The 27267-nt window shown below is 37.6% G+C and overlaps 1 protein-coding gene and 1 pseudogene across 3 annotated transcripts in view; one reads left to right on the top strand and one right to left on the bottom strand.

The window, feature by feature from the left end:
* The window catches only part of ATP6V1H (ATPase H+ transporting V1 subunit H), a 174606-nt gene that overhangs the window by 37091 nt on the left and 110248 nt on the right, over positions 1-27267 (top strand). For 2 of the 3 annotated variants that reach the window (XM_036263932.1, XM_036263934.1), the window contains exons 7-8: positions 3064-3117; positions 14660-14757. In XM_036263932.1, the coding sequence (XP_036119825.1) occupies positions 3064-3117; positions 14660-14757 (152 nt within the window). The remainder of the gene's footprint in view (positions 1-3063; positions 3118-14659; positions 14758-27267) is intronic. The other variant, XM_036263933.1, reaches the window with a different exon arrangement.
* On the bottom strand, positions 19769-20070 carry LOC118631523 (annotated as a pseudogene).

Here is a 27267-nt window from a genome sequence, read left to right as displayed (position 1 = left end):
TGTCTATGTCCATTGTTCATGCGTACATGCATATAAGTTCTGTGGTTTATCTCCCCCCCACCTTCTCTTCTGGCAATTGTCAGTCTGTACCCCACTTCCACGTCTCTGGGCCTACCCCATTCCTCAGACTGTTATGTTCATTATATTCCACAAATAAGTGAGATCATGTGGTATTTGTCTTTTTCTGCTTGGCTTGTTTTGCTTAGAATAATACTCTCCAGGTCCCTCCATGTCATCTCAAAGGATAGCTTGCTGATTTAATGCCTGGGAAAATGGCAGGTTTTCTGTTTTTGTTTTCATAGGTCCCTAGAACAGGGCAAAAGACAGGATAAATATGATGACTCAGAGGGGTATTTCTTTTAGGTTTCTAGTATTAGGTGGTAAGGGGGAGAGTTGGTGGGAATGATCATCAGAAAAGGAGTGAAATGAAGGTTAGTGGGAGAGGAGTATTCTGGGGAAGAAAAGGTAGAAAACAATGAGATTTTGGTGTTGGGATGGGTGACATGAAGGAATGGGACCAGGAGAAGTAATATTGGTTGCTATCGTATTGTGTTAGATTTCAAATAAATGTCTATTTGAAATACATTTTTGTAAAGTTGTCATTTAGATTTCAGTAACTACTATTTTAATAGAGTTTAATTTGAATCATAAGAGAGACACCATGATATTTTGCTTAGATTGATTTTTTGACTTATTGCTTGCCTTGGCAGGGGAGGGGGGCTAATTGCTTTTATATTTGGAGAGGGATATTTTGGAGTATCTAGAACAAATTATGTATTTTTATGTCAGTAACATTAATATTAACACTTTTTGGCTGTTTTTTTTAATTTAAAAATTTTTCATTTTTTATTTTTTATTCTCACTCGACATTTTTGCATTTCAGATAGAGTAGGAGGGAGGGGGGGAAGAGAGAGAGAGAAACATCAATGTGAGAGAGACACATCAACTGGCTGCCATCCACAGAACCCCAACCGGGGCCAGGGACAAAATGCAACTGAAGTATGTGCCCTTAGCTGGAACTGAACCCGGGTCTCTCTGGTCTGCGGGCCGAGGCTCTAACCACTGAGCAAAACTGGTCAGGGCTCTTTTTGGCTGTTTTTAAAAGTATTTTTACAAGCACCAAAAATTTATAGGTTTTTATGAGTTTGTGAGGTATTTAAAAAACAAGTAATTTAGAACATGATAATCTCGTTTTATAATTTCTAAATATATATCATTTGGGCTCAGAGTGCTTAATTAAATAGTTATACCCTCCTTTTTTTCTATTTGAATTCAGTTCTTCCTTTGAGAAAAGTTCATTCTGCTTTAGTGTTAGCTCTATGGTATAGTAATGGGGCTCTAATGTAGCGGGATTCATAAAATGAAATTGGCAGGAAAGAAGAACTTGTAGTTTGTCACTACCATTTTGGGTTATTTCATCTTAGACTGTTCCTTATAGGAATAGCATTTATATTGTGTCTCAGATGATTTGTCACTTTTGGAATGATTAACTATGGTTGTAATCTTGTTGAACAGTTAGAGGAGATCTTTCTTTAAAAAACTAATTTTTATTGAAAACATTTTTAATTAAACATTTTAAATATTGACATAATTGCAGGTGTTCCCCCTTCCCCCGCTCCACTCATCCCCGCTTCCCCCTCCCTTGGCCTTCACCAAACTATTGTCTGTGTTCATGGTGTATGCATATTGACCGGGGGGGGGGGGGGGGGGGGTGGAGAGAGGAGAAAAAGAAAAAGAAAGAGAGAAACATAGAAACATAGATTTGTTGTTCCTCCCATTCATACACTCATTGGTTGACTAGGTTGACATGCCCTGACCAGAGATCAAACCCACAACCTTGTCATATTGCGATAACACTCCAACCAGCTAAGCCACCTGGCCATGGCATGGGGGAAATATTTCTGTTGTCACTACCAGAAGCAAATATTTAAATGTCTAGAACAATTTTCACTAGAATTGGGATTAGATAAGTGCTCTTCAATACCTTTTCTGTATCTTTCTTGTGTACTCTTTTTATCACTGAGTCTTTGGCTTGTTTATGTATAGTATGGCATTTCTGCTTTGCAAGTCCTTCTGCTTGCAGAATGACTCTTCAGGGTTCCCAGGCCCAATCTAGCTTTGCTTCTCAGAGTCGGGTCACTGCGTCTGGTAGGCTTTGGATTGCACTGTCTCTCTTGCTGGGCAGACACCTCTTCCATAGCTTTTTATCAGAATTAAATTGTTTAAAGAGTGAAATATAAGATTATTTGGGATTTTATTTGCTACTTTGCTTAAATGTCATTTGATAACACTATATCTGGAAGGTCTCCTTTTCTCTGATGTGTTTTCTCTCTCATAAAAGGGACCACAATTTCATGATTCTAATAGAAATAAACTTTCAAAAGTCCAGATTAGTTGCAAGTTTGGATATTTTGTTCCTTAACTTATAGCAACATTTAGGAGTATTATACTTGGTTATGGGAGCTCATGCCTGACACTTAGAAGATAATAGTTATTAAATAACACAAAATAAGATTTTTCTTTTAGAAATTTATTATCACTTTTCTCTTGCATATTCAGCCTTTAACTTTCTACCTTAAAATGTCTTTGGTCATTTCTATGTAACATGTGAGATTTTGATTTTCAGTATAACTTGTTAGCATGGCTGTGGATAACCAAATTTTAAGTTCTGTGTAGTATCTTCCCATCATCAGGCACCTAGTTCAAAAACTTGGCACAGAGTATAGTGTAGAAAGTTCAGCTTAAAACATTTGTCTTAATTAGAGAAACAATTTAATAAATAAAGCCTGAGACTTGGAAATTTGTACTAGCTCCACTCATGAAATTTAGCTGGAGCTTAGTATTCAGCTTACTATTGTTTCATTTTAATAATAAGATACTATATGGATGAGTATAATGATATTTAGAATATTTCATGTCATCTCTATTCTATTAGTTGATGATACTCTATTAAGTAGGATTAGGAAAAAAATTATAAAATTTGCTTAACTCCCTTTTGTACATTGATAAATTAGGATAAAATTAAAAACAAAACTAAGTAATAAGTTATTTATTTTGTAATAGAAACTGCGTGGTAGCGGTGTCGCTGTTGAAACAGGAACAGTCTCTTCAAGTGATGTAAGTACATTCCTTCTTAATTCACTAGCCTCCTAACACCCTGAATGTAAGTTATTTTGAGTAATAGACATTTAACATTTTGAAGATGTTTTCTAGTGCCCCACATGTAAACTCATAAATTGGATGTCACCGCCAGTTAGGTTAATGCTACTGTAAACACTGTGTCTGAATACTTATGGTCTCTAGTGATCACTGTTCTGTTGGTACACGTGAGACTCGTGCTTCCCTGTTGTTCTTTTTCTTTGGCCACTTTGTGTCAGACCTGAGAATCAAAGCAAGAGTGTGAATTCAGACATACAGCTTGAGCAAATAATCATAAAATTACTCTCTTTAAGCCTCAGTTGTGTGATAAACGACTATCTTTCTAATACATGCACGGACATTGTGTCAAACAGTGGAAAACAGCTCAGTAACCTTATGCCACTAAAACTGGTTGCACGCGCTGTTACTCAAGGCTTGATATGGGGCTACATGATGGCCAGAACCCCTTCCTCTGTTTTTTGGGCCAATCTCTCTCCATAAACTTAAAGGTTAAAACTAATCATGTCTCCCAAGTTCCTTTTTAGGTTAGAGTTATTTTCCCCATTTGGGTAGTTTAACTTTATTATACTCAGAATAGCTCCCAAAATGGCAATATATTTGGACATTAGGGCTGGAATGATTGGAACCAGGCGAGAGAAAGATAAGGGGACAAAAATTAGAAATGTAGGTGAAGTGCATCTAGCCTTATTTGTTGGAAATATCTCTGGAAAACTCGAAAGCATTCTTTAGAGGATAGTGTCTACAGCCTGCCTATAATAAACCTGAATGAAGCTCTGGAGAAGCCATTTAATGTCCATATTAATTACTGATACTTCCATATTTTGCATGGAACATACCTGTATGTATTCTCTGAGATTATAGATGGTAGCAGAACCCACTTTCAAAGCCAAAAGGGGGACTTCTCTTGGGTCATGGGTTGAAGGATTTGACAAATAGTGTGTTAGGACAGAAAATGGCCATTAGCCTTCTGAAATGAAATCAGAACAAAGTTTAAACTAGATGAGTAATCTTGGGGTGAGGGTGGGGGGAGGTAGTGGGGTAGAAGTCTAGATATTCAGCCATCAGTAGATGTTTAAATTGGGAATCTTTATTTTATATGACTTGAATTTCTACCAGTTGAAATTTTGAAAAACAAAAACATTCAATTCATTTATTAGACTATTAATAGATTTTTAAAAGGAAGTTTTTAGAGTCATGTGTTATAAACTACTTTGAGTGGCTGTTAAACTGTAAGTTATTAAGGCTTAGATGGTGAATTGCAAGTTCTGGTGACATGAAATTCTGATTTTGCTTTTTCTATCCAATTATTGGAAAAACAAAACTGATTAATTGAATAGCACCGTGCATTAGTCAATGTGATTTATCTTGTAGACTCATACACTACATCCCAAACGGAATTAGCACCGGGGGTAACTGTGAGTAAGGGAAAGATGGCCTTTCATTTCCTACTTTCTTCCCTTTATTGCCCTTCAAACCTGAACATACTCTTTGCCTCTGACTGAAGGTTCTTACTGTTTCAAATGGCTTACCAACTTCAGTAAGTTCAGAGTAGGAGATTAGCCTTTCTTTGATATTTGTATTTTAATAGGGAAAGCTGAATTGGTAGTCAGTACTTAGTGAGCTCTTACTGTGCCTGGCATGGTTTTGCTTTTACATCTCCTTGAATATTCACTTTTTCTTTGCTATAGGTCTTACTGTAAGCCACGTTTTATGGATATGAACAGTGAGGCTGTGCAGAAATGCATACCAGCTTGCCCAAGGTCATTCAGCTAATGAGTGGCAAAACCCCCAAAGAAACGAATCGCTTACTGAGAGAATTACTTCTGAGGCAACTAAACTGGAGTTGGATCTTTAGGCATTCCCAAGTCTCATAGCCTATACAGACTTGTAAAAACATTGATATTATCTCTTAAAATTCCTTTAGATTTTCAGAGAGCATAGAAAAGCACTTTGGTAAACTGCATTACATTATATTGCCACTTGATGTCAGTATGGAACAAGAAAAAAAAGGTTTACACTGCAAAAGGAGAAATATGACCTCACAGTCTTCACTTCTAAAATTACCATGAAAGCATCATAAATTATGAATGGATTATTACAAACATTTTTATTTAAATGACATTACATAAGTGGAATTTGCTTAAAATGAATTATGTTGTCTTTGCCTAAATATGAAGATAATAAACGACAACAAATCATATGTACTTACCTTAAACTGTCTGTTCAGTTCTCTGCTGGCTGTTGAATGTGACCGATCAATCTTCTAGTCTGAGGAAGCTGCACAGCCTCAGGCTTTGGTTGTTGTGCTGATGCCCTGACAAAAAGAGGAATACTGTGATCTCAGAAATTTGAAGGCTTTAGAAAGAATTTGGGAATTTTTTATTTGCTTGTTTTCTTTTTTGCTCTGCCCAGCTTCATTTATACATGTGTGTAGGGGAACATTGGGACTCCTAGCTCCCTCATTTGACTGTGTCTTGTTCTCTGGCTATTTTTGTTGTAGACCTAGTCAAACATCAGTTATTGCTAGTTGAACATTTTTTAAAAATTAATTTTTCTTTATTGATTTTAGAGAGAGAGGAAAGGAGAGGGAGAGAGAGATAGAAACACCGATGAGAGAGAACATTGGCTACCTCCTGCATACCCCACATTGGGGATTGGGCCCACAACCTGGGCATGTGTCCTGACTGGGAATCAGACCGGTGACCTCTTGGTGCATGGGTTGACGCTGAGCCACTGAGCCATACCGGCCAGGCATAGATGAACATTGTTTACTGGTAGTAAAGTAACTTAAGTTACCAGGTTCTCCTTTTGCTTATTTTATGTTTTATCTTGCCTTTTAATGTTCTGGAGCAGTTCTGTTCAATAGAACTTCTCATGATGATAGAAATGTTCTCTGTCTCTGCACTCTCCATTATGATAGCCACATATGGCAATTGAGCAGTCAGAAATGTGGCAAGTATGAGTGAGGAAATTTTCAATTTAGTTTTTTTTTTTATAGCTTTATCAAAATATAGTTCACATACCATAAAATTCATCAATTTGCAGTTCAGTGGGTTTTAGTATATTTACAGAGTTGTACAACCATTATCACATCTGATTGTACAGCATTTTTAACATCTCATAAAGAAACCCTGTACACATTAACAGTCATTCTCCACTCTTGGCCCCTGCTCCCAACCTCTGGCAACTACTAGTCTACTTTACTCACTGGATTTGCTTCTTCTGGCCATTTCATATGAATGAATCATATACTATATAGTTGTCTGTGCCTGGCATATTTTACTTAGTGTAATGTTTTCAAGATTCATACATGTTTTAGCACAGTAACAACAGCATTTTAGAATGAGAGGGGAAAAAAAGACCTTAACTTTTTTGGCTCTTGGCCAGATTCCTTAAGTTGTTTCCAGTGACAATTCTAATATCCTTCTTTAATATGAGGTTTTACTGCTTTAGCTTTGTTTTTACTTTAATACTATGCTGATATGACACTTTTCAGTTTTTCAGAAGAGCTAGAGTACTTCAGTGGTTTAGTTCTTTGCTACTTTGTTGATAAGTACATTAAAAGTGCTGCACAAGTAGCTGGGGAACTAGTGGGCTGCATCAGTAGTTCATACAGCTCAGGCCTGTTGTTTGTACTGGTTTCAAGTGCGTTGTTATTTACTTAAAGCAATTCTTGGATGATTTTTATTGTTCAATTGACTTATCTTCTTATCATAAAATTAACACATTTTAAACATTGAGGATCATTAAAATAAATGCTTGGATGTATTTTGAAAAAAGGAGGAACGATAAGAACCTCAGAGTTGGATTTTTCTGATCAGATTTTGGAAGGATTGCCTAGAGGTATATTATGGCAATGCAAAACAAAATTAAATGGTAAGGATTTCAGTACAAGACTTTGTTTTACGTACTAAAGTATAGCACCTGTAATAATAATAAGGTAACCTAATTATACATTAGATGTGTTCTTGAAAGCTGTATACAAAGCAGTAATATATAAAGTAAATCATATTTTCTTAAGTCCACAAAAATTTTTTCTTATAATAAAGAATTCCAGTAGTTATTACATACTGAGCAAATTAGATGCAATACTTGAAGGAGATTTATAAGTTTGTAAATTAATAGTGAAATTACCTTTTTAGAAAGACTTGAACCTAGGACTAAATTATCTTAAGTTAATTTAGGTAGTAATTTAATCTAGGTATTATGAGTATTGACTAGAGGATCTTTTTTAATAAACCAACTTCAAGTGAATTCATGGGCTTACAAACATATTTTAGTTCCTGAATATGGGGTAATAATAATAGTATACTTTACAGTTGTTTTGTGCTTTATGGAAACTGACTTGAGTTCATATTTGAGTAGCAGTTGTTTTAAATTTGATAGTGCTGGCATTATTTTTCTTTATTGATGAGAAAAAGGTTTTTAAGAGTTTAAGTAACTTGCCAAAGATAATTTGGCAGAACTTCTGATTGGCAAACTTCTTCCTCCTTCCCTCTCTTCCTTTCTTCAGTCAGTCTTTCTTTTTTTATGTTATATTTTACATAAAGTAAAATGTGCAGCTGAATGACTTTATGTCACATGCATTCCTATTAAATACTTTTCCTTCACTTCAGCTCCCATAAAGGTTATCATTATGACCTCTATTACTATAGATTAGTTTTGCCTGATTTTGAATTTCATATAAGTGGAATCATAGACAGTAGGAAGTCTCTTGTGTTTGAGTTCTCTTGCCCAGTATTGTGTCAGTGAGATTCATTCATGTTTCATTTAGCAACAATTCATTCTTTTTATTGGTAAGTAGTAATTTGTTAAATGAATAATCATTCCTTTTATTGCTACATAGGGTTACTTCTAGTTTTTGACTATTGTGAATAATTTTGCTAGGGACATTCTGTAAAATTTTTGGTAGCTGGTCTGGAACACTTAATTCTAGAATGGAATTGCTGGGTTATTTGTATATGTAGTAGATATCGCCATTCAGTTTACTAAACCAATTTACTTGTTCATGAACAAAGTATGAGAATTCCAGTTGTTCCAGTTTCTTTCTGACACTTGATATTGCCCTGTTATTTTTTAAGGTGAATGATAGAAGCAAAAAATCACATACATGTGTACACACTCACTTTTTAGTTCTACAAGAAAATATTCCTTCAGTAGTCATGAAACATTATATATCTTTGGGACTGTTAATTAGCAGTCCTCCATTTCATGTAAAACTGGTTTCTGGAATTTATTTTAGTCAATTAAGTGTCTGAAAAGACCAGTTTTGAGCTTCAGGGTTACCACTGTACTGTCCATTTTCATTCTCTGTGGGACAGATGCATTTTACTGCAGTGTAGACTTGTTTTTTCAAGTGCCCACAATTCCAAAATTTAGGTGAATATTATATTTACTCTTATTTAGTTTGTACTTAAATCCCAGCATTATGGAGATGAATAATGAAAACTTGTCTCTAAACATTTTTATAACATTAATTTTCCTTTGGTACAAAAATCACTGAAGTTTTTATGTTTATCTTTTGTTGCCTGCCTGCTTTATAATTCCTTAATTCTTGAATTCCTTTGTAATACTGTAGAAGATGGGTCTCTGAGACTTATTCATAGGAAGGTGAATTCTATGAGTTGCTGTTTTCTCTATGAAGTGGTTATTCCACCGTAGTATAGGAGAGTTTGCATTTTCAGCAACATTAGAAAATTTATCCAAATGATATTTTCTTAAATGTGCTGAGAAATAAAAATAGTTTTTCTCTACCATTGAGGTTTGCTAAAGTGTGGGTGCATGTGGTGGCCAGTTCTCAACCCTGGATGTCTGGTGTAGCCCAGAGAGCTCCAGCTCAAACATGAAGAGAGTAGATTCCTTGTGCTGTCCAAGATTAACTCAATTAATTTCAATTTCAACATATTACATCACCTTTTCCAGCCTTGGGTTCCTTGTCTAAAAAAAGGGGGTATCATAATATTTCCCTTTTGTTCTTTATTTAAGTTTTAATTATTTGTTTGAAAATACACTGAAAAATATCATATATATGTTAATTGTTTTTATAAAAATAATTTTTTTTTCCTTTTTTACACAATTTTTTGGTTGGTTAATGAGGGTTATAAAATCCATTTTGATTATTTGAAAAAACAGAAAAACTTTACAGCAGAGAAAAACTATGGTTGAATGACATTTAAGCAAATAGTATTTGGGAAACAATACAATGAGTATCTAATACATCTTTTTTGTGTGTATATGTGTATGTATTTTTGTTAAGTCAGTCTAAATACAGGTAGTTTTTTTCTTTTTCACCAGATAAATTAATTACTTTAGCAAATTAAATGGAAACTATTATCTGGCTGAATGAGTTCTTTTACCATAAATATATTCTAGTAAAATAGGGTGACATAAGGTGTAGCCAAAATTGATTAGCAGTTATGTAAATCTCAAATTTAGCCTGTCTATTGTAGCTCAGTGGTTGAGCATCGACCCATGCACCAAGGGGTCACCGGTTCGATTCCTAGTCCAGGCACACACCCAGGTTGTGGGCCACATCCTCAGTGGGGGGCATACAGGAGGTGGCCAATCAATATTATCTTTCATCGATGTTTCTCTCTCTCTCTTTTCCTTACTTTCTCTCTCAAAATCTATAAAGGAAAAAAAATTATAAATTCTTAAATTTAGATGACTTAAAAAAATAGTAGGCAATTATTTAAGATCCATAATTGCCAAAGAGATTTATTTTTGGCTCTAAAAAGAAATAAGATAATAATAGTGCTATTTTGCGTATATTTCTGAAGGATTGATTTTTTTGTGTGTGTGTTAATCCTCATCCAAGGATATTTTTCCATTGATTTTTCGAGACAGAATGGAAGGGAGGGAAGGAGAGGAGAGGAGACAGAGAGAGAGAGAGAGAAAGAGAGAGAGAGAGAGAGAGAGAGAGAGAGAGAGAGAGAGAGACATCAATTGGTTACTTCCTGTACCACCCCAACCGAGGCCAGGGATCAAACCTGCAACCCAGAATGTACCCTTAACTGGGAATCAAATCTGCGACCCTTTGGTCCGCAGGCTGATGCTCCAGCCACTGAGCCAAATCGGCTAGGGCTGCAATATTGGTTATTATCAGTATAAATTTTTTTGTCAAACTTGTAATTTTCAAGTCATATCTATTAGAACCTCATTCATTTGGTGTTAGTGTAAGATGTGAAGTTTGTTTATATTTCTTTTTGTTCATTCATTCAAGAAATATTTATTGAGTGCCTCCTAGGTACAGAGCACTGTTCTGGAAGCATAACACTGAAGAAGATGGGCATGACGCCTACCTTCATAGGGCTGCCTTGTGTCCCAGGGAGGACAGCCTTAGACAAATTGTTACACTCTTTGATTATTTTAGTAAACATGTGACAGTGCTTGCACAGGTCATTTGAGAGTGTACAAGGAGTAGAATCTTATTTGTATTTTTAAAAAATTTTCTTTACTGTTGAAAGTATTACAGATGTCCATCCTTTTTTCCCCCATTGACACCCTCCTCCCACCTAAAAAAGACATACATTTAACACAGAAAGTTTCTGCAGTGTTACACAGAAATCTATCTTAGGAATGAGAGGTGGTAAGTGTGACTTTTTATTTTATGCCATTGTATACTGATTGGATATATTATGATACACATGTACAAAGCATCTTCTGTGAATTCAGGTCAATAAAAGTTATGTACACAAATGTTAATAAGGTTCCATGCTGCTTGTCAAGTCATACTTCTAGTTTATATGTGTACTTCATACCCAGAAACTGATCTTATAGGCACCCTTCTTGGGAGTTCGCAGTGCAGTAGTCAGGCAGCCTCAGGGAGAGGCCACCTGGGAAAGGGAAGGCTCTAAGCAGTGGTTCTCAGCCCTCCCAGTGCCGTGACCCTTGAATACAGTTCCTCATGTTGTGGTGACCCCCAACCATAAAATTATTTTCGTTGCTGCTTTATAACCGTAATTTTGCTACTGTTATGTCTTAGGCAACCCCTGTGAAAGAGTCGCTCGATCCTCAAAGGAGTTGCGACCCACAGGTTGAGAACCGCTGCTAAGGGACGGCATAGAGATGCTTTTCCTTACTTGGTGGTTTCTTGTGACTTTGTGTTTGGTCACCAATATTTGATCACCACAAATACTGCCTCATTAGTTTGGTGGTTCTTGATATTATCCTATAAGTTAGACTATTTCTCTACTTTTCAGTTCTTGATCAGTTTGTCTTTGAAATGCTGTGTGATTTCAGGATTTCCTATTAGTAATTACAGCTATTTCAAAGAATACTTTTAAAATTAATGTCTGTGAATAGAATAGGAAATTCCAGCAAAAAGAAAAATAATGCAGCAAGAAAAGATTAAGTTTGTGTTTTTTGTATTGAACAATATGGCATTTATATATAATTATCACGGAAATGATAATTTAAAGGAAATGATAATATGGAATTTGGGGATTTCTATGTTTTTTCTTTTTTTTTAAAAAAACACAGTATCTTGTTAGGCAGAAAACAAAAATGATTACACTTAGAGAAAACATACAGGGTGGGGAAAAGTAGGTTTACAGTTGTTCATATGGAAAGTAATACAGTAATTAATAAATAAAATACAAGAATAAAGTCTGTGTTTTGCATACTCTCAACTATAAACCTACTTTTTCCCCACCCTGTATTTTAACATTTTAGGTTCTCCTTTTTTTTCCTTCTAAAGCCAAATGGCATAATAGGAAAAAAAATAACATCAAGGGCAATGAATATTTAATTATTCACTTAGCATACAAGCATTTTTAGAGTGCTGTTATTTACCAGGGACTGTGCTAAAGTGCTGAGATTAAAAAAGACTCCTCTTTTGCTCACTGGCCTAATGGGGACCACACACACACACACACACACACACACACACACACACACACGGCAAGAAGAGAGATTTATATGCGACACCATGAAAGTGATTAATTCCATTTGGAGAAATCAGAATACAATGCAGCAGCAGACAATTTTTGGATATTATTTGACTGGTACCACTCATACATTAGTGAAATTATCCCCACAAACTAGGGGATTTGTCTCTGTGTTATACTGCAACTTCCTTTCCTGATGGAGGAGTTAACATTTGATTTGGGACTTGCAGTAGCAGGTGAATCAATTCAAATGCAGAGGAGAATGGGGAAAGAGCTTTCCAGTAGTAGTGATAGAGGTCTGGTACTCAGGTGAAAGTAACTGCTGGAACTGGCAATTTAAGGTCACTGGTGATCCTAACATTTGTCATGTTAAGTGGGGTGATAAGATATAAGAGAGGTAAACATTGGTTTAAAGATGGGTAAGAATTGAGTATATTCAGAGGCTGAGAAAAGGAAACCAACCAGAGAGAACGAAGATATAGGAGAGAGGGGTCTGATTGATGGATCATTATGTGGGAGGAATGGGATACAGACCTTGCTTGGGGCATTGGGTCTTGGTCATGTCTACTTATCTCCTAGGTGAGAGAGATGTAACAGCAGCTGTAAATGAAGTTCAGTTTGAGAAATGAGATGTTGATAGCTGAGCAAGTCTTTTAGTAATGGTTCCTGTTTTTACTGATACTGCTGAGCTTGAGGGCAGAAATTAGGACAGGAGTATAGTGGTGACTATGTGATAGCGACTCGGGAATGGCAGAATGGACTAGAATTGCTTGATGTCTTTGCATGATTGTACGATTTTCTGCACCAGTATCGAGTGACATTTGTGTAGTATTAGAGATGGTGACTGGTTGGATTGATTGAAGGCTGATTTTTTTTTTAATGTTGAATAATTTATACATGAGATTAATAGGACAATGTAAGTGACAAAGAAGTGATACAATTTGCTTTGTTTAATTGAAGGCAATAATTCAATCATTTACCAGTGTTGCTTTCACTATATACTATGAAAGTAATTTCTAGAATGATATTTGGATTACCTCATTAATAGGAGAGAGAATAGTTTTAGAACCAGCATCTTTTATATGCTCATTTATAATGTGAATCCTGAAGTTAAAAATAATAATGAAGAGTCCATATTTGAAATGTGTCATGTATTTCAAAATAGTATGGTCACAGAAAAAATGATATACAGTGAACAAAGAAATTTTTGTGTTGAGAGGAATTGTTGATAAATGGAAGAGGAGAGAATACCTTAGGTTGCCTTTTTATTGATGATATGTAGAAACCTTCCTTAGTCTGTCTCTAAACAAGGAAGCTGGAATTCCTCTTTCACAGAGGGTTAAAACCTGTTGCTTCATTGGAAAAAATACACATTTTTTTTTTTTCTATTATGGAAAATTGCTTTAGAGCTAAAAATTACTGTTTTTTTTTTAATTATTAATTTCTGCTAATCTTTTGAGTTCTCAGGCAAATTATATTACTTGATATATTGTGCTTTTGGGCAACTGTGTTCACTACTTTCTATGTAAAATCTAAGATAACCTTATCTTGATAACTTTTGATTGATCCACCTAATATACTTACATCATTGTATTTTTGTATTTGAGTGCCTGGAATTTCTTTGAAGTATTAGGTTTTAACAAACTTTGTTTAAATTAAAACATTATGTATATTAGGTTTTGTAAATTTATGTAACATCCATGAATCTCTCCTTTTTAAAAAATTTTTTTATTAGCATGTTCTTTAAGGCTAGAGTCTGAAATTACCTCTTGTCTCTCCATTTCTTATACATGTAAGGCTCACTGTACATATTTAGAGTAGAGACTAGGTCAGGTGTTACTACTGGCTTTGCCAAAATGGAGGAGGCTGCTAGTTCCTGGGGGATATTATTCTTGTTCATTTCTAGTTTCAGATTTAACCACAATTTCTCTAAGACAGTGCTTTTGAACTAATAGCTTTTAAAAATTATACTCTTTTTCAAATATTCAATTAGACTTTTTATATGCTGTATAGTTTTTTTTTTTTTTTTTTAAGGTTCTCATTTATTGAGTTTCTATGAAATGTCTAGCTATATGCTCAGTTTATTACTTTACTTAGTTCTAACAATACTTTTCTTCAGGTGCTTGGGGATATCATCCCCTTTAAAGGATGAAGATACTGAGTATTGGAAAGAAACTTGACCAAGATCATTCAAACATAGGCCTATTTCAAAGCATACACTTTTATCTTTTTAATTTTATTGTTTTTTGATATTTCTATAATTATGAAGAGTAGTATTCTCCATATAGTACCTTTACTGAGGGGAAATGAATCATTGCAAAGTAATTACCAAACCATATCAAAGATGTAATTACTTTGATCCTTCATTTCCCTAACTGTGTGTGTTAAGCACTTTTGAACTGTGTAAGTTTAATTTGGCAGAGGTAATCAGCTTTATTTCTAAGAAGTAAAGAGAAAAGCAAAAGTGTGGATTGATTTTTGAAAAAATATTAGGGACTTCTGAATGTTTAATGATAAAAAACTAGTTTAAAAAATCCAGACTTTTTGTATATGTGTGATCTCATGACTTTAAATGCTTCCCAGTCTTAAAACCTGTACTTCTTCTTGTGTAGAGCTCTCAGTATGTGCAGTGTGTTGCTGGGTGTCTGCAGCTGATGCTTCGGGTCAATGAGTACCGCTTTGCCTGGGTAGAAGCAGATGGGGTGAACTGGTGAGTGCCTTTTTACTTTTAATGTAGAATTACATTTAAAAGCATCTATTCTTGACATTTGCAAATAAATTAAAACTATTAACCATCCAAAAGAAATCTTTAAATTTTTTTATGTCTGTTTATCAGTGAATTATGCTAACCTTCATAGAAGTCAATAACTAATAACTACCAGATGGAATGTTTTCCCTTTCCCTCACTTGGTCTGTGCTATTATAAGAGGTTAAGGACTCCTAAAAATCTTATCTTGATAGAACAATTTTCAAGTACTCAGAATAGAAAAACAATCAAAGAAGTGTTGTGGTAAATGCAGGCAAAAATTAATAAGGTCTTGCCCTGGCCGGTTTTGATCAGCAGTTAGAGCGTCAGCCTGCAGTCCAGAGAGACCCGGGTTCGGTGCCCGCTAAGGCCATGTACCTTGGCTACAGTTTGTCCCCGGCCCCAGTTGGGTCGTGTGGGTGGTGGCCACTCGATGTGTCACATCGATGTTTTTCTCTCTTCCTCTCTCTCTTTCCTATCTGAATAAAAAATGGAAAAATGTCCTCGGGTGAGGATAAAAAAAAACAAACAAAAATCAATAAGGTCTTATGCAGAAAAGAGGGAATATAAGCCATTCTTTGTAATGCTATATAATTAGTCCATTCTTTGTGAGGTCCTCATTTGCAGGTCCAGAAACTTTGAGGAGCTGCTTTCACAGGTTTGACAAATGTTATTTATACAAAGGACTCCCCCAAAACCACCCCCAAAACAAATGAAATCTTCTTTTACTACCAGAAGACCAATTAATTTATTCTTAGTGAGATAACTCACTGCTCTTAAACCACATACTCTTTCAAATTAGTGAAGACGTTGTTTCTCTGTTGGAAAATCTATATAGGAAGCTAGCTTATCAACAGAAGGTTGCCTGGTGAGCAAGGCTTCAGAGCAAGAAAAGTTGACCGAACAATCCTGATGCTGTCAGCCTAAACATATTGTTAGTGCAAACACTTTAGGTACAGTGAGCCACCCTTATCATTTAGAAGTTTTGTGTCAGAGCAGGGAACTGTTTACCAGTCAAGTTTCCTTTTTTAAAAAATTATGTATTACTTATTTTTATTTTTTTATTGTTGAAAGTATTGCAGATGTCCCCTTTTTTCCTCATTGACCCCTTACTCCTCCCCCACTCCTGCCTTCCCCAGCGTGGTGTCCATGTCGATTGCATTTACCAATCAAATTTCTAGAAGCCAGTCAAGGGCCAGCTAGTTTTGTAGACAGACCTTTCTAAGGAAAACAGTCACAGAATGATGATATTAATAAAGGTAGACAACAAAGATGGTGTTTCCAGTCTGTTTACCTTCTTAAAAAAAATGATTCAATATTTTGCCAATACAATTAGAAAGGATAGTTATTTATTTCACTATCAATATTATTTTCCTAGGCAATTCCATTATTCTCCAATTTTCTTTTAAATTTTTTTTGCAATAGTTGGGGACAATGAATGAATATCAAATAATGTCTAGGATGATGAAATCAAGTAAATCTTCAAATTATAGATATCATAAAATCACTTAGATTCCATACTCTGTCTTAGGTTTAAAAGACCTGTGTGATTATAGCAAAATAAATTGAATCTTATTCTCTTAAATAAAAAGTAGATTTTTTTTGTTCTTTGGAAGACTGGTAAGAGAGAATAAGTCATGAAACAGGAATTTCTCTCCTGCTCCCCCATAATTTAAGCATTTCTTTATTGTTGGTCATTTATGTTAAGACTTTCTTTTTATTTATTTATTTATTTATATTACGAAATTTTAATGTTGACAATATTGCAGGTGTTCCCTTTCCCCCCACCCTTTTGCCCACCTCCACCCACCCCCACCTCCTCCTTCCTTGGACCTCCACCCCTCTCTGTCCATGGGCATGTATATATGTTCTTTAGCGAATACCTTCACCTTCTTTATCCAGTAACTTCCACCCCTGCTCTCCTCCCCTCAGGCATCGGCCAGTCTGTTCTATGCATCCATGCTTCTGGTTCCATTTTGTGAGTCAGTTTATTTTGCTAATTAGATTCCACATATTAGTGAGATCACATGGTATTTGTCTTTCTCTGACTGGCTTATTTCACTGAGCATAATACTCTCCAGGTCCATTCATACTATCTCAAAGGGTAAGAGCTCCTGTTTTTTTTTACAGCATGTAAATGTACCACAGCCGCCCTGCCGGTTTGGCTCAGTGGTTAGAGCGTTGGCCTGCGGTCCTGAGAGACCCGGGTTCGGTTCCCGCTAAGGGCATGTACCTCGGTTGCAGTTTGTCCCCGGCCCTGGTTGGGTTGTGCGGGTGGCAGCCACTCGATGTGTCCCTTTCATGTCAATGTTTCTCTCTCTCTCTCTTCCTTCCACTCTATCTGAACAATAAAATGGAAAAATGTCCTCAGGTGAGGATTAAATTAATAAATAAATAAATGTACCATAGTCTTTTTATCCACTCATCTGCTGATAGGCACTTGGACTGTTTCCAGATCTTGGCTGTTGTAAATAATGTTGTAATAAACATAGGGGTGTATATATTCTTTCTGATTGGTGTTTTGGTATTCTTAGGATATATTCCCAGAGTGGGATTGCTGGGTCAAACGGTAGTTCAATTTTTAATTTTTGAAGGAAACTCCATACTGTTTTCCACAGTTGCTATACCAGCCTGCATTCTCACCAGCAGTATACTAGGGTTCCCTTTTCTCCACATCCTTGCCAGCACTTGTTTGTTGATTTATTGATAGTAAACATTCTGATAGGTGTGAGGTGATACTTCATTATAGTTTTAATTTGCATCTCTCTGATGATTAGTGATGTTGAGCATTTCTTCATATGTCTGTTGGCCCTATGTATATCCTCTTTGGAGAAGTGTCTGTTCAGGTCCTTTGCCCATTTTTTAATTGGATTGCTTGTCTTCCTAGTATTGAGTTGTATAAGTTCTTTATATATTTTTCAAATTAACCCCTTATCGGATGTATCACTGGTGAATATGTTCTCTTATACAATGGGTTCTCTTTTCATTTCATACAGTGGGTTCTCATTTCTTTTGCTATGCAGAGGTTTTTAGCTTTATGTAGTCCCATTCATTTAACTTTTTCTGAGTTTCTCCTTCCCTCAGAGACATATTGGCAAAAATATTGCTGTGAGAGATGTTTGAGATTTTACTGCCCATGTTTTCTTCTAGAATTTTTATGGTTTTGCGATTTACATTTAAGTCTTTGATCTGCTTTGAGTTTATTCTTATGTATGGTGTAAAGTGGTCTAGTTCATTTTCTGCATGTGCCTGTCCAATTTTCCCAGTACCATTTATTGAAGAAACTGTTTTTATTCCATTGTATACTCTCGCCTCTTTTGTCAAATATTAATTGAGCATAAATACATGGGCTGTATTTCTGGGGTCTCTGTTCTGTTCCTTTGGTCTATACACCTGTTTTGATGGTAGTACCAGGCTGTTTTGATTACAGTGGCCTTATAGTATAGTTTGATATCTGGTATTGATCCCTCCAACTTTGTTCTTCTTTCTCAAAGTTGCTGAGGCTATTCGGGATTTTTTTGGGCTCCATATACATTTTAGAATGTTTGTTCTAGATCTGTGAAATATGCTGTTGGTATTTTAATAGGAATTGTGTTGAATCTATAGATTGTTTTGGGTAGTATGGACATTTTAATGGTGTTACTTCTTCCAATCCAAGAATGTGGTATATGCTTCCACTTATTTGTATCTTACTTAATTTCTTTCTTCAATGTCATATAATTTTCTAAGTACAGATTTTTACCTTCTTGCTTAAATTTATTCCTAGGTATCTTATTTATTTATTTATTTATTTATTTATTTATTTATTTATTTATTTATTTTTGTTGCAGTAGTAAATGGTGCTGTTTTCTTATTTTCTCTTTTATGATAATTCATTATTGGTATGTAAAAATGCTTTTGATTTCTGGATATTGGTTCTGTATCCTGCAACTTTGCTGAATTCATTTATTATACCTAGTCTTTTTTTTTTTTGGTACGTGCCCCTAGCGGGAACCAAACCCAGGACTCTCTGGTCCACAGGCATATGCTCCAACCACTGAGCCAAACCGGCCATGGCACCTCGTCATTTTTTTGTGGAGTCTTTAGGCTTTTCTATATATACTATTAAGTCATCTGCAAATAATGAAAGTTTTATTTCCTTCTTTGAAATTTAGATTTCTTTTATTTATTTATTTTTTTTCATTATTGAGATTTTATTGTTTGTTTTGAGGATAAGTACACAGACATTTCAATTTATACACAATTCTTAACATACATACCAAAAATGTAAAGTCATGTAGTTGTGATTCTTTTCTAAACTGTTATTCCAGTGACTTTCCAGCTTAAAATTTGGAGGCTAATTTTCCTCAGGAGTATCAAGTACCAATATCTTCAAATGTTGATACGCTGTTACATCAAAGTCCCACTAATTCACAATTTAATATCATATATACTACATAATGAAAGTTTCAATCTTTCACAGCACATTAACAAAGTTACTAGGAAGACTGGACTACCACACCGAAGATGTTACAGAGTGCACAGACTTCTGACAGGGAGAGCCAAGATCAAGGAGTGGTTTCTTTAGGAAACAATTATACCAAAAATATGGGAATAGAAGTAAGTTAAAATGTTCAAGACATATTAAATGCACAACTGACTCCAAACTGCCATTTAGTATGCTTTGTATTACAGGATATGAAAACCTCCCCCATCTATGGAATGTTAAGCTGACACCCAAGACAATCAAAACCTCCCATATTTAATATCCCACTATTTTCTGGTTGTACCAAAAAATAAACAACCAGCAAATGATTTAACCTCTTAAAAAAAAGCATTTGCACTTAAAAAAATGGGATGAGGCGGAATTCCCTCCTTCTTAAAAATGTTTCTAGAGCTACTAAAAAACTTGCATTTACAAAATAGTTGATAAAAATATTCCTCTGGATCGTACAAGAAGGGAGAAAGGATCACTGATAAGACATGGTATATGATATTAATCAGACTTGGCCTTTTTCTCTCCTGCTTCATCTGAGGGTGGACTCTCCTCGTTTTTAGTTTCTCCATTTTCCGCGGGTAGATCTTTAGGTTCCTGGTCAGCCACTTCGCCCAGCTTTCCCTTTGCTCCCCTTTTCCTTTCGTTTGCACTTTCTTGTCTGCAGATTTATCCTTTCCTGCTGCCTTTTTGGGCTTCCTTTCCACTTTTGCAGGAGCAGGTTTGGCTGACAACCTCCCCGACCTCCTCTTTGTATCCTCCTTCGCAGTCCCCTCAGGCGGAGCTAACCTCCTCTTGGGCATCTTGGCAGCGGGGTGGGCGAGTGCTGAGTGCCTGAGGGCCACGGCAGGCCTGTGGCTTAGCTAACCTGCGCTGCTTGGCTGCTGCCGCTTCTCCCGCAGCCCAAGCTGCTTGGACCCGAGATGGGGGCCGTCTCTTTTATTTCTTATTGTCTGATCGCTATGGCTAGGACTTCTAGTACTATGTTGAATAAGAGTGGTGAAACTGGACATACCTGTCTTGTTCCTGATCTTAAGGGAAACACTTTTAGTTTTTGCCCTTTGAATATAAGGTTGGCTGTTGGTTTGTAAACAGAGGTATGAAACCTCTCTTCCCACTTTGCTGAGAGTCTTTATCATAAATGGGTGCTGGATGTTGGTGCATGCTTTTTCTGCATCTATTGATAAGATCATGTGATTTTTTCCTTTATTTTGTTTATGTGATGTATCACATTTATTGATTTGCAAATATTGTATCAGCTTTGGATCCCCAGAACATATCCCACTTGATTGCAATGACTAAATGGTGTATGATCTTTTGAAAGTTTTGCTGGATTTTAGCATCTGTGTTTATCAGGGATATTAGCCTGTAATTTTCTTTCTTTGTAGTGTCTTTATCTGGCTTTAGAAGTAGAATAATGTGCCCTGGCCGGATTGGCTCAGCGGTTGGAGCGTCGGCCTGCGGTACAGAGAGACCCGGGTTCAGTTCCCGCTAAGGGCATGTGCCTCGGTTGCAGTTTGTCCCCGGCCCTGGTTGGTCGTGCGGGTGGCAGCCACTCGATGTATCCGTTTCACGTCAATGTTTCTCTCTCTCTCTCTCTCTTCCTCTCTCTCCCTCCGGCTCTATCTGAACAAAAAATGGAAAAATGTCCTCGGGTGAGGATAAAAAAAAAAAAAAAGAAGTAGAATAATGCTAGCCTCATAAAAAGATCTTGGAGGTGTTTCTTCCTCTTGAATTTTTTGGAATATTTTGAGGAGGATAGGTGTTAGTTCTTTGAATGTTTGATAAAACTCTCCTGTGAAGCCATCTGGTCCAGAGCTTTTGTTTGCTGGGAGTTTTTTATTTTTTTAAATTACTGCTTAAATTTCATTAGTTGTTATTAGCCTATTTAGGTTTTCTCATTCTTCCTTACTGAGTTTTGGAAACTTGTATGTTTCTAGAAATTTGTTCATTTTGCCTAGGTTGTCCAATTTGGTGGCATATAGTATTCATAGTATTTTCTTGCACTGCTTTGTATTTCTGTGGTGTCAGCTGTTACTTTACCTCTTTGATTTCCGATTTTATTTATATGGATCCTCTCTGTTTCTTGGTTAGTGTGGCTATAGGTTTATCAATCTTGTTTATCTTTTCAAAGAATCATCTCTTGGTTTTATTGATTGTTTGTTTGTTTGTTTGTTTTTTTTTTAGTCTCTATGTAATTTATTTTCACCGTGATCTTTATAAGGGTTATAGCTTCTTGGATCGAATTAGGTAGTGTCCTTCTTTGTATCTTGTTATGGCCTTTTATTTGAGGTCTGTTTTGTCAGATAGAAGTATTGTTACCCAGATTTGTTTTTGTTGCGTGGAATACTTTTTCCATCCTTTCACTTTCAGCCTGTGTGTATCATTTGTTCTAGGTGGGTCTCTTGTATACAGCATATATATGGGTTGTGTTTTCTTATCCTTTCAGCTACCTTATGTCTTTTTATTGGAGCATTTGTTTCATTTACACTTAAGGTGATTATTGATAAGTACTTATTTATTGGCATTTTTTCTTTATGTCTATGTTCCTCTCTTTAATTCTTTTTCTTGAAGCAGTCTCTTTAGCATTTCTTGTAATGCTGGGTTGGTGGTAATGAGGTCCTTTAGTCTTCCTTTGTCTGGGAAGCTCTTTATTTCACTTTTGATTTTAAATGATAGCCTTACTGGATAGAGCAGTCTTGGTTGCAGATTCTTGCTTTTCATTACTTTGAATACTTCATACAAGTCCCTTTGGGCTTGAAGTGCTTTTATTGATAAATCAACTGATAGCCTAATGGGAACTCCCTTGTAGGTAACTGCTTCATTCTTGTTGCCTTTACGATTCTCTCTTTTTTTATTCTTGGCTATTTTAATTATGATGTGTCTTGGTGTGGTTCTCTTTTGGTTCATCTTGATTGGGACTCTCTGTGATTCCTTAACTTGTGTGGCCTTTTTTTAAAACCAGGCTAGGGAAGTTTTCTGTCATTATTTCCTCAACAGGTTCTCTGTCCCTTGCTTGCTTGCTTTCTTCTCTGTTACCACTGTGATGTGCATGTTGTTATGTTTTATGTTGTCCCAAAGTTTCCTTAAGCTATTCTCCTTCTTTTGTTTTAATTCTCATCTGGAGATATTTTTCCATTGATTTTCAGATAGAGTGGGAGGGAAGGAGGTAGAGAGAGAAAGAGAAACATTGATGTGAGAGAGATACAATCCCAGCCAGGGTCAAGGATTGGACTGCAGCTGAGGTAGGTGCCCTTGACTGAAATCAATCCCTTGACTCTTTGGTCCATGGACTGACACTGAGCAAGACTGGTCAGGGCTATCCTCCTTTTTAATTAGTTTTTCTTTTTTGTGTTTTAATTGAATGATATTTTTTCTATCTTGTCTTCTAATTCATTGATCTTATCTTCTGCTTCATCTATCCTACTGGCTGTTCCTTCCAGTATATTATGTATCTCAGATGTGGCATTCTTCATTTACAACTGATTACTTTTATTGTTTTCCTCCCTCCCTCCCTCCCTTCCTTCCTTCCTTCCTTCCTTCCTTCCTTCCTTCCTTCCTTCCTTCCTTCCTTCCTTCCTGGTCATTGATTTTTAGAGAGAGATAAAGGGAGAGGGAAAGAGAGAGATAAAAACATTGATATCAGAGTGCAACAATGATTGGCTGCTTCCTGAATGATGCCCCCACCCCCAGGGGATTGAGTCATAATTCAGGTACGTGCCCTTGACTGGAAATCGAACCTGCAACTGCTGCTGCTCGGAATGATGCTCAACCGACTGAGCCACACTGGCCAGGGCTTTTTATTGTTTCTGTGTATTTTTTCATGCTGTTGTTGTTCTCACTATATTCCTTGAGCATACTTATAACCATTACTTTGAACTCTATCTGATAAATTGCTTGCCTCTATTTCTTTTTTGTAAATATATTATTAAAATTTATCTTTATTGTTGAAAATATTACAGATGTCTCCACTCCCCCCCCAGTACCCCCTCCCCCGCTCCTGTCCCCCTCCTGCCTTCCCTACTAATGTTTGTGTCCATTGGTTATGCATATATGCATATAAGTTCTTTGGTTTGTCTCTTCCTGCCCCCGCTTCTCTCTTAGTTTCATCAGTCTAACAACCAATTTGTACTTCTTTATGCCTTCACCTTTTTGCCCATCCTCCTAACTCCCTTCCCATTTGGCAACCAACAAAAAGTTCTCTGTATCTATGAGTCTCTTTCTGTTCTACTTGTTCATTTTGTTTGTAGATGCAATTGTTGACAGATATGTATTTATTGTCATTTTCTTGTTCATATTTTTGATCTTTAAGAAAACCCTTCAACATTTTATATAATACTGGTTTGGTGGTGAGGAACTTCTTTAGCTTTTTCTTTCTACGTCCATTGTTTCTAAATGATAGCTTACAGGATAGAGTGATCTTGGTTGTAGTTCCTTGCTTTTCATCACTTTGAATATTTCTTGCCACTCCCTTCTGGCCTGTAAAGTTTCTTTTGAGAAATCAGCTGACAGACTTATGGGAGCTCCTTTGTAGGTAAGTAACTGCTTTTCTCTTGCCACCTTTAAGCTTCTCTCTTTGTTTTTAACCTTTTGTATTTTAATTATGATGTGTCTTGGTGTGAGCCTCTTAGGGTTCATCTTGTTTGGGACAGTCTGTGCTTTCTGGACTTGCATATCTATTTCTGTCACTAAGGGGAGTTTTCTGCCATTATTTTTTCAATAGGTTTTTAATTTCTTGCTGTCTCTCTTCTCTTTATGGCAACCCCATGATGTGAATGTTGGCATGCTTGAAGTTGCCTGGGAGGCTCCTTACACTATCCTTATTATTTTGGGTTTGTTTTTCCTTTTGCTGTTCTGATTGGGTGTTTTTGCATCCTTATATTCCAAATTGATAGTTTGCTTCTTAGATTTTCCTATTCTACTATTGATTTCCCTGGAAATTATTCTTTGTTTCAGTTAATGCATCCTTCATTTCTGATTGGTCCTTTTTTATGCTCTTGAGGTCCTCACTAATTTCCTTGAGCATCCTTATTACCAATGTTTTGAACTCTGCATTTGTTGGATTGATTATCTCCATTTTGTTTAGTTTTTGTCCTGGAATTTCGTTCTGTTCTTCCATTTGGCACATGTTTCCTTGTCTCCTCATTTTGGCAGCTTCCCTGTTTTTGTTTCTGTGTATTGGGTATTGCTATGTCTCCTAGGCTTGGTAGGGTTGCCTGTTATAGGAGGTGTCCTGTAGAGTCTAGTAGCACTGCCTCCCTGATCACTCCAACTGGGCACTCGAGGTGCATCCTCCATGTGGGCTGTACATCCTTCTGTTCTATTGAGTCTTGATTGCTGTTGGCACATCAATTGGAGGGATTTACTTAGACTGATCTGCTACAAGGACTAGCTGTGCCCACTGACCACCAATCTGTGACCACCTTGGAGGATCAGCTGTGCAGGGGCCTACCACACAGAGCAAGACTTACTTCAGCAGGGCTCTGGTACCCACTGAGTGCACCCCTTGAGTGTGTTGCTTCTGAAGGTGGTTGGGTGGTGGTGCTTTGACATGGTCTGAAGCTGTCCACTGGGCGTTTTGGCTCTGGAGCCTCCTGGGAGGTGCAGGCCAAGGTCAGCCACTGCCTATGTTCTACTGGGGCCACCAGGCATAAGCTATAAAGTGACCTACAGATAGCTGCTTCTTATGTTGGGCTTGGAGGTGTCCAGGCAAGGCCAAGCTGTGAATCAAGGCCAGCTGCTGCCAGCGCTGGGCCTGGGGCCACTTAGCAAGAGGTATGGGGCTCGCTCAGGCCAGATGCTGCTTGTTTGGAAATACCCAACACACAGAAACAAAAACAGGGAATGCTGCTTGTTTAGGAAAATCTGAAGCATGAGCCAAGGCATGCCATTACTATGGTAAAGCCACTGGAAACAGCTTGAGTGGGTCCAGACGTTGAATCACCAGGGTGGGGCAAACAGTATGAGCCAGGTTGCTGGAGTCCCAGATATGGTGCCTATCTGCTGGCCCTGTGGGGGAAGTGCTCACCAAAGGAACATCGGCCTCCACCAGCACGTTTGTCCAGGAGAAAGCTGCCTCTCCAGCTCGTGCCTTGGTGCCAAATAATCCAGTTCTTCCCTGTATGTCTCTGGTGCCTTTCAAGCTACATCCCCCATGCTGGAGTCCACAGGGAGTGAGTCTGAGTAGGTCCAAGCACGAAGTTCCTTTAAGAGGAACTGCCTGGGACTGTAGCAGTCTTAGCCTCCCTCAGCCTCAATTCCTGTTGATTTTTACAGCAAAATTTGTGGTGATTTCTCTTCCTGGCAATGGAACCCTGAGCTGGGGGGCCTGGTGTGGGACTGGGACCCCTTACTCCGTAGGGAGGACCCTCACAGCTGAAGTATGCCTCCTGATTTTTATCTGTCACATATGGGTATAGAACCAGCCTTTCTGTGCCTCTGGCCCCTCCTACCAGTCTTGATATGGCTTGCTTAATTTCATATATTAGGACTTCCATTCAGCTTTATTTCAGGCAGTTCTGAATGATGGTTGTTCTACAGTATAGTTACAATTTTGATGTAATTGTGGGAGGAGGTGAGTACAACTTTTACCTATGTAGCCACCTTGACTGGAAGTTCACTTGCCTCGTTTTCATTTAGCTCTTTTTCTGAAGATTCCTCTTGTTCTTTCATTTGGGGCTTGTTTCTTTGTCTCCCCGTTTTGCTGTCTCTTTGTGTTTGTTTCTGTACTTTAGAAGGCACTGCTATGACTCGAAGTCTTGGTGAGGTGGCCTTCTGTAGTAGATGTCTTGTGGCTCCCAGTGGTGCAGTCTCCTTGATATCCTGAGCTGGGTGCTCTAGGAATGTCTCTTGTGTGGGTTGTTTGGACCTCCTGTTTTAATTGGTTCTTGATTGCTGATGGTCCTTTTGTGGTTGGGATTGACCCTCAGGCTGACTGACTATGAGGCTCAACCATGATCCTGGTGTGTAGCCTTGAGGTATCTTGATGGGCTCAGTGGCGCAATCATTAACCCTTCTAGCTGGGTGTCTATAGAGGTAAACCTCTATTACCATGTTTGAGATACTGTGCAGGGGCTACTCCATGTAGTGGGGTTGTTCTCAGGAGGATCTGGAGCCTACTGAGATCTACCTATGGGTGTGCCATTTGTGTGTCTAGTTGGTTTGAGTTCTGATGTGGTCTGACTTCCATCTCTGGTTGTGTTGGTTCTGCATCCTTTTTGGTGGGTTTCAGATGCAGGTCACTGTCAGATATTGTGCGTAACTGGTCTTGGATTGCCTGTGTGTGGTCCCTACTCTGTTCACTGTTTATGTCTGCATCTGCTAGGCCTGTGTGTTCATGGGAGGGACCAATCTGTGAAAAGGGTCGGCTTCTTTCAGCTTAGAACTGGGGCCAGATCTGTTGTTGGACTGAGGCTCCTTGATGTTCTCCTCCACCTGTCAGCTACTCCACCTCCCCCTGGGTTGCCTAATTTTCCTCCATAGCCTTCCAAAGAGAGTAGGATGGGCCCCAGCTAGCCTACCTCAGGCTAATGGGCCCCCTGCTTGGAGATTATACAGTCAAGCACCCAATGAGGGGAAATTAGTCTCTGCTTCAAAGACAAACTCCTCAGTCTCCACCAGAGACTCCAACTCTAGTTCCCCCTAAGGGGACCTGCTGCAGGTCCAGGTTGGGTGCATCCTGCAGTTCTGTGCAGGAGCAGGTTCAGCCACCAGGGCTCAGGCGGAATGATCTGAAGAATCACTGGTTGAGGAATTATGGGCCCAGAAGTGGGCTAGGCACTTCCTCTCGGTCCCAGACAATAGTCTCTGAGGGTCTCACACTTTGTCCTGCTCTGAGCTGCTCTCCAGTCCCCCACAGAACTGCGCTCAGCGGGGTTGTCTGGCCCTTGTGTCTGGCACTTCACAGGGCAGATCCAGTCTCCTGCTGGAGGTGGTGTTTGCACTCTGCAGAACAGTGGCAGAGGCTTTACCTCTCCTTCCTGGGACTGCCTGGCAAACTT

Source organism: Molossus molossus, unplaced genomic scaffold (genome assembly GCF_014108415.1).
Source record: "Molossus molossus isolate mMolMol1 unplaced genomic scaffold, mMolMol1.p scaffold_m16_p_16, whole genome shotgun sequence".
Classification (NCBI taxonomy): Eukaryota; Metazoa; Chordata; class Mammalia; order Chiroptera; family Molossidae; genus Molossus; species Molossus molossus.
Note: the sequence above shows the minus strand (reverse complement) of the source record. Positions and strands in the feature narration are given on the sequence as shown.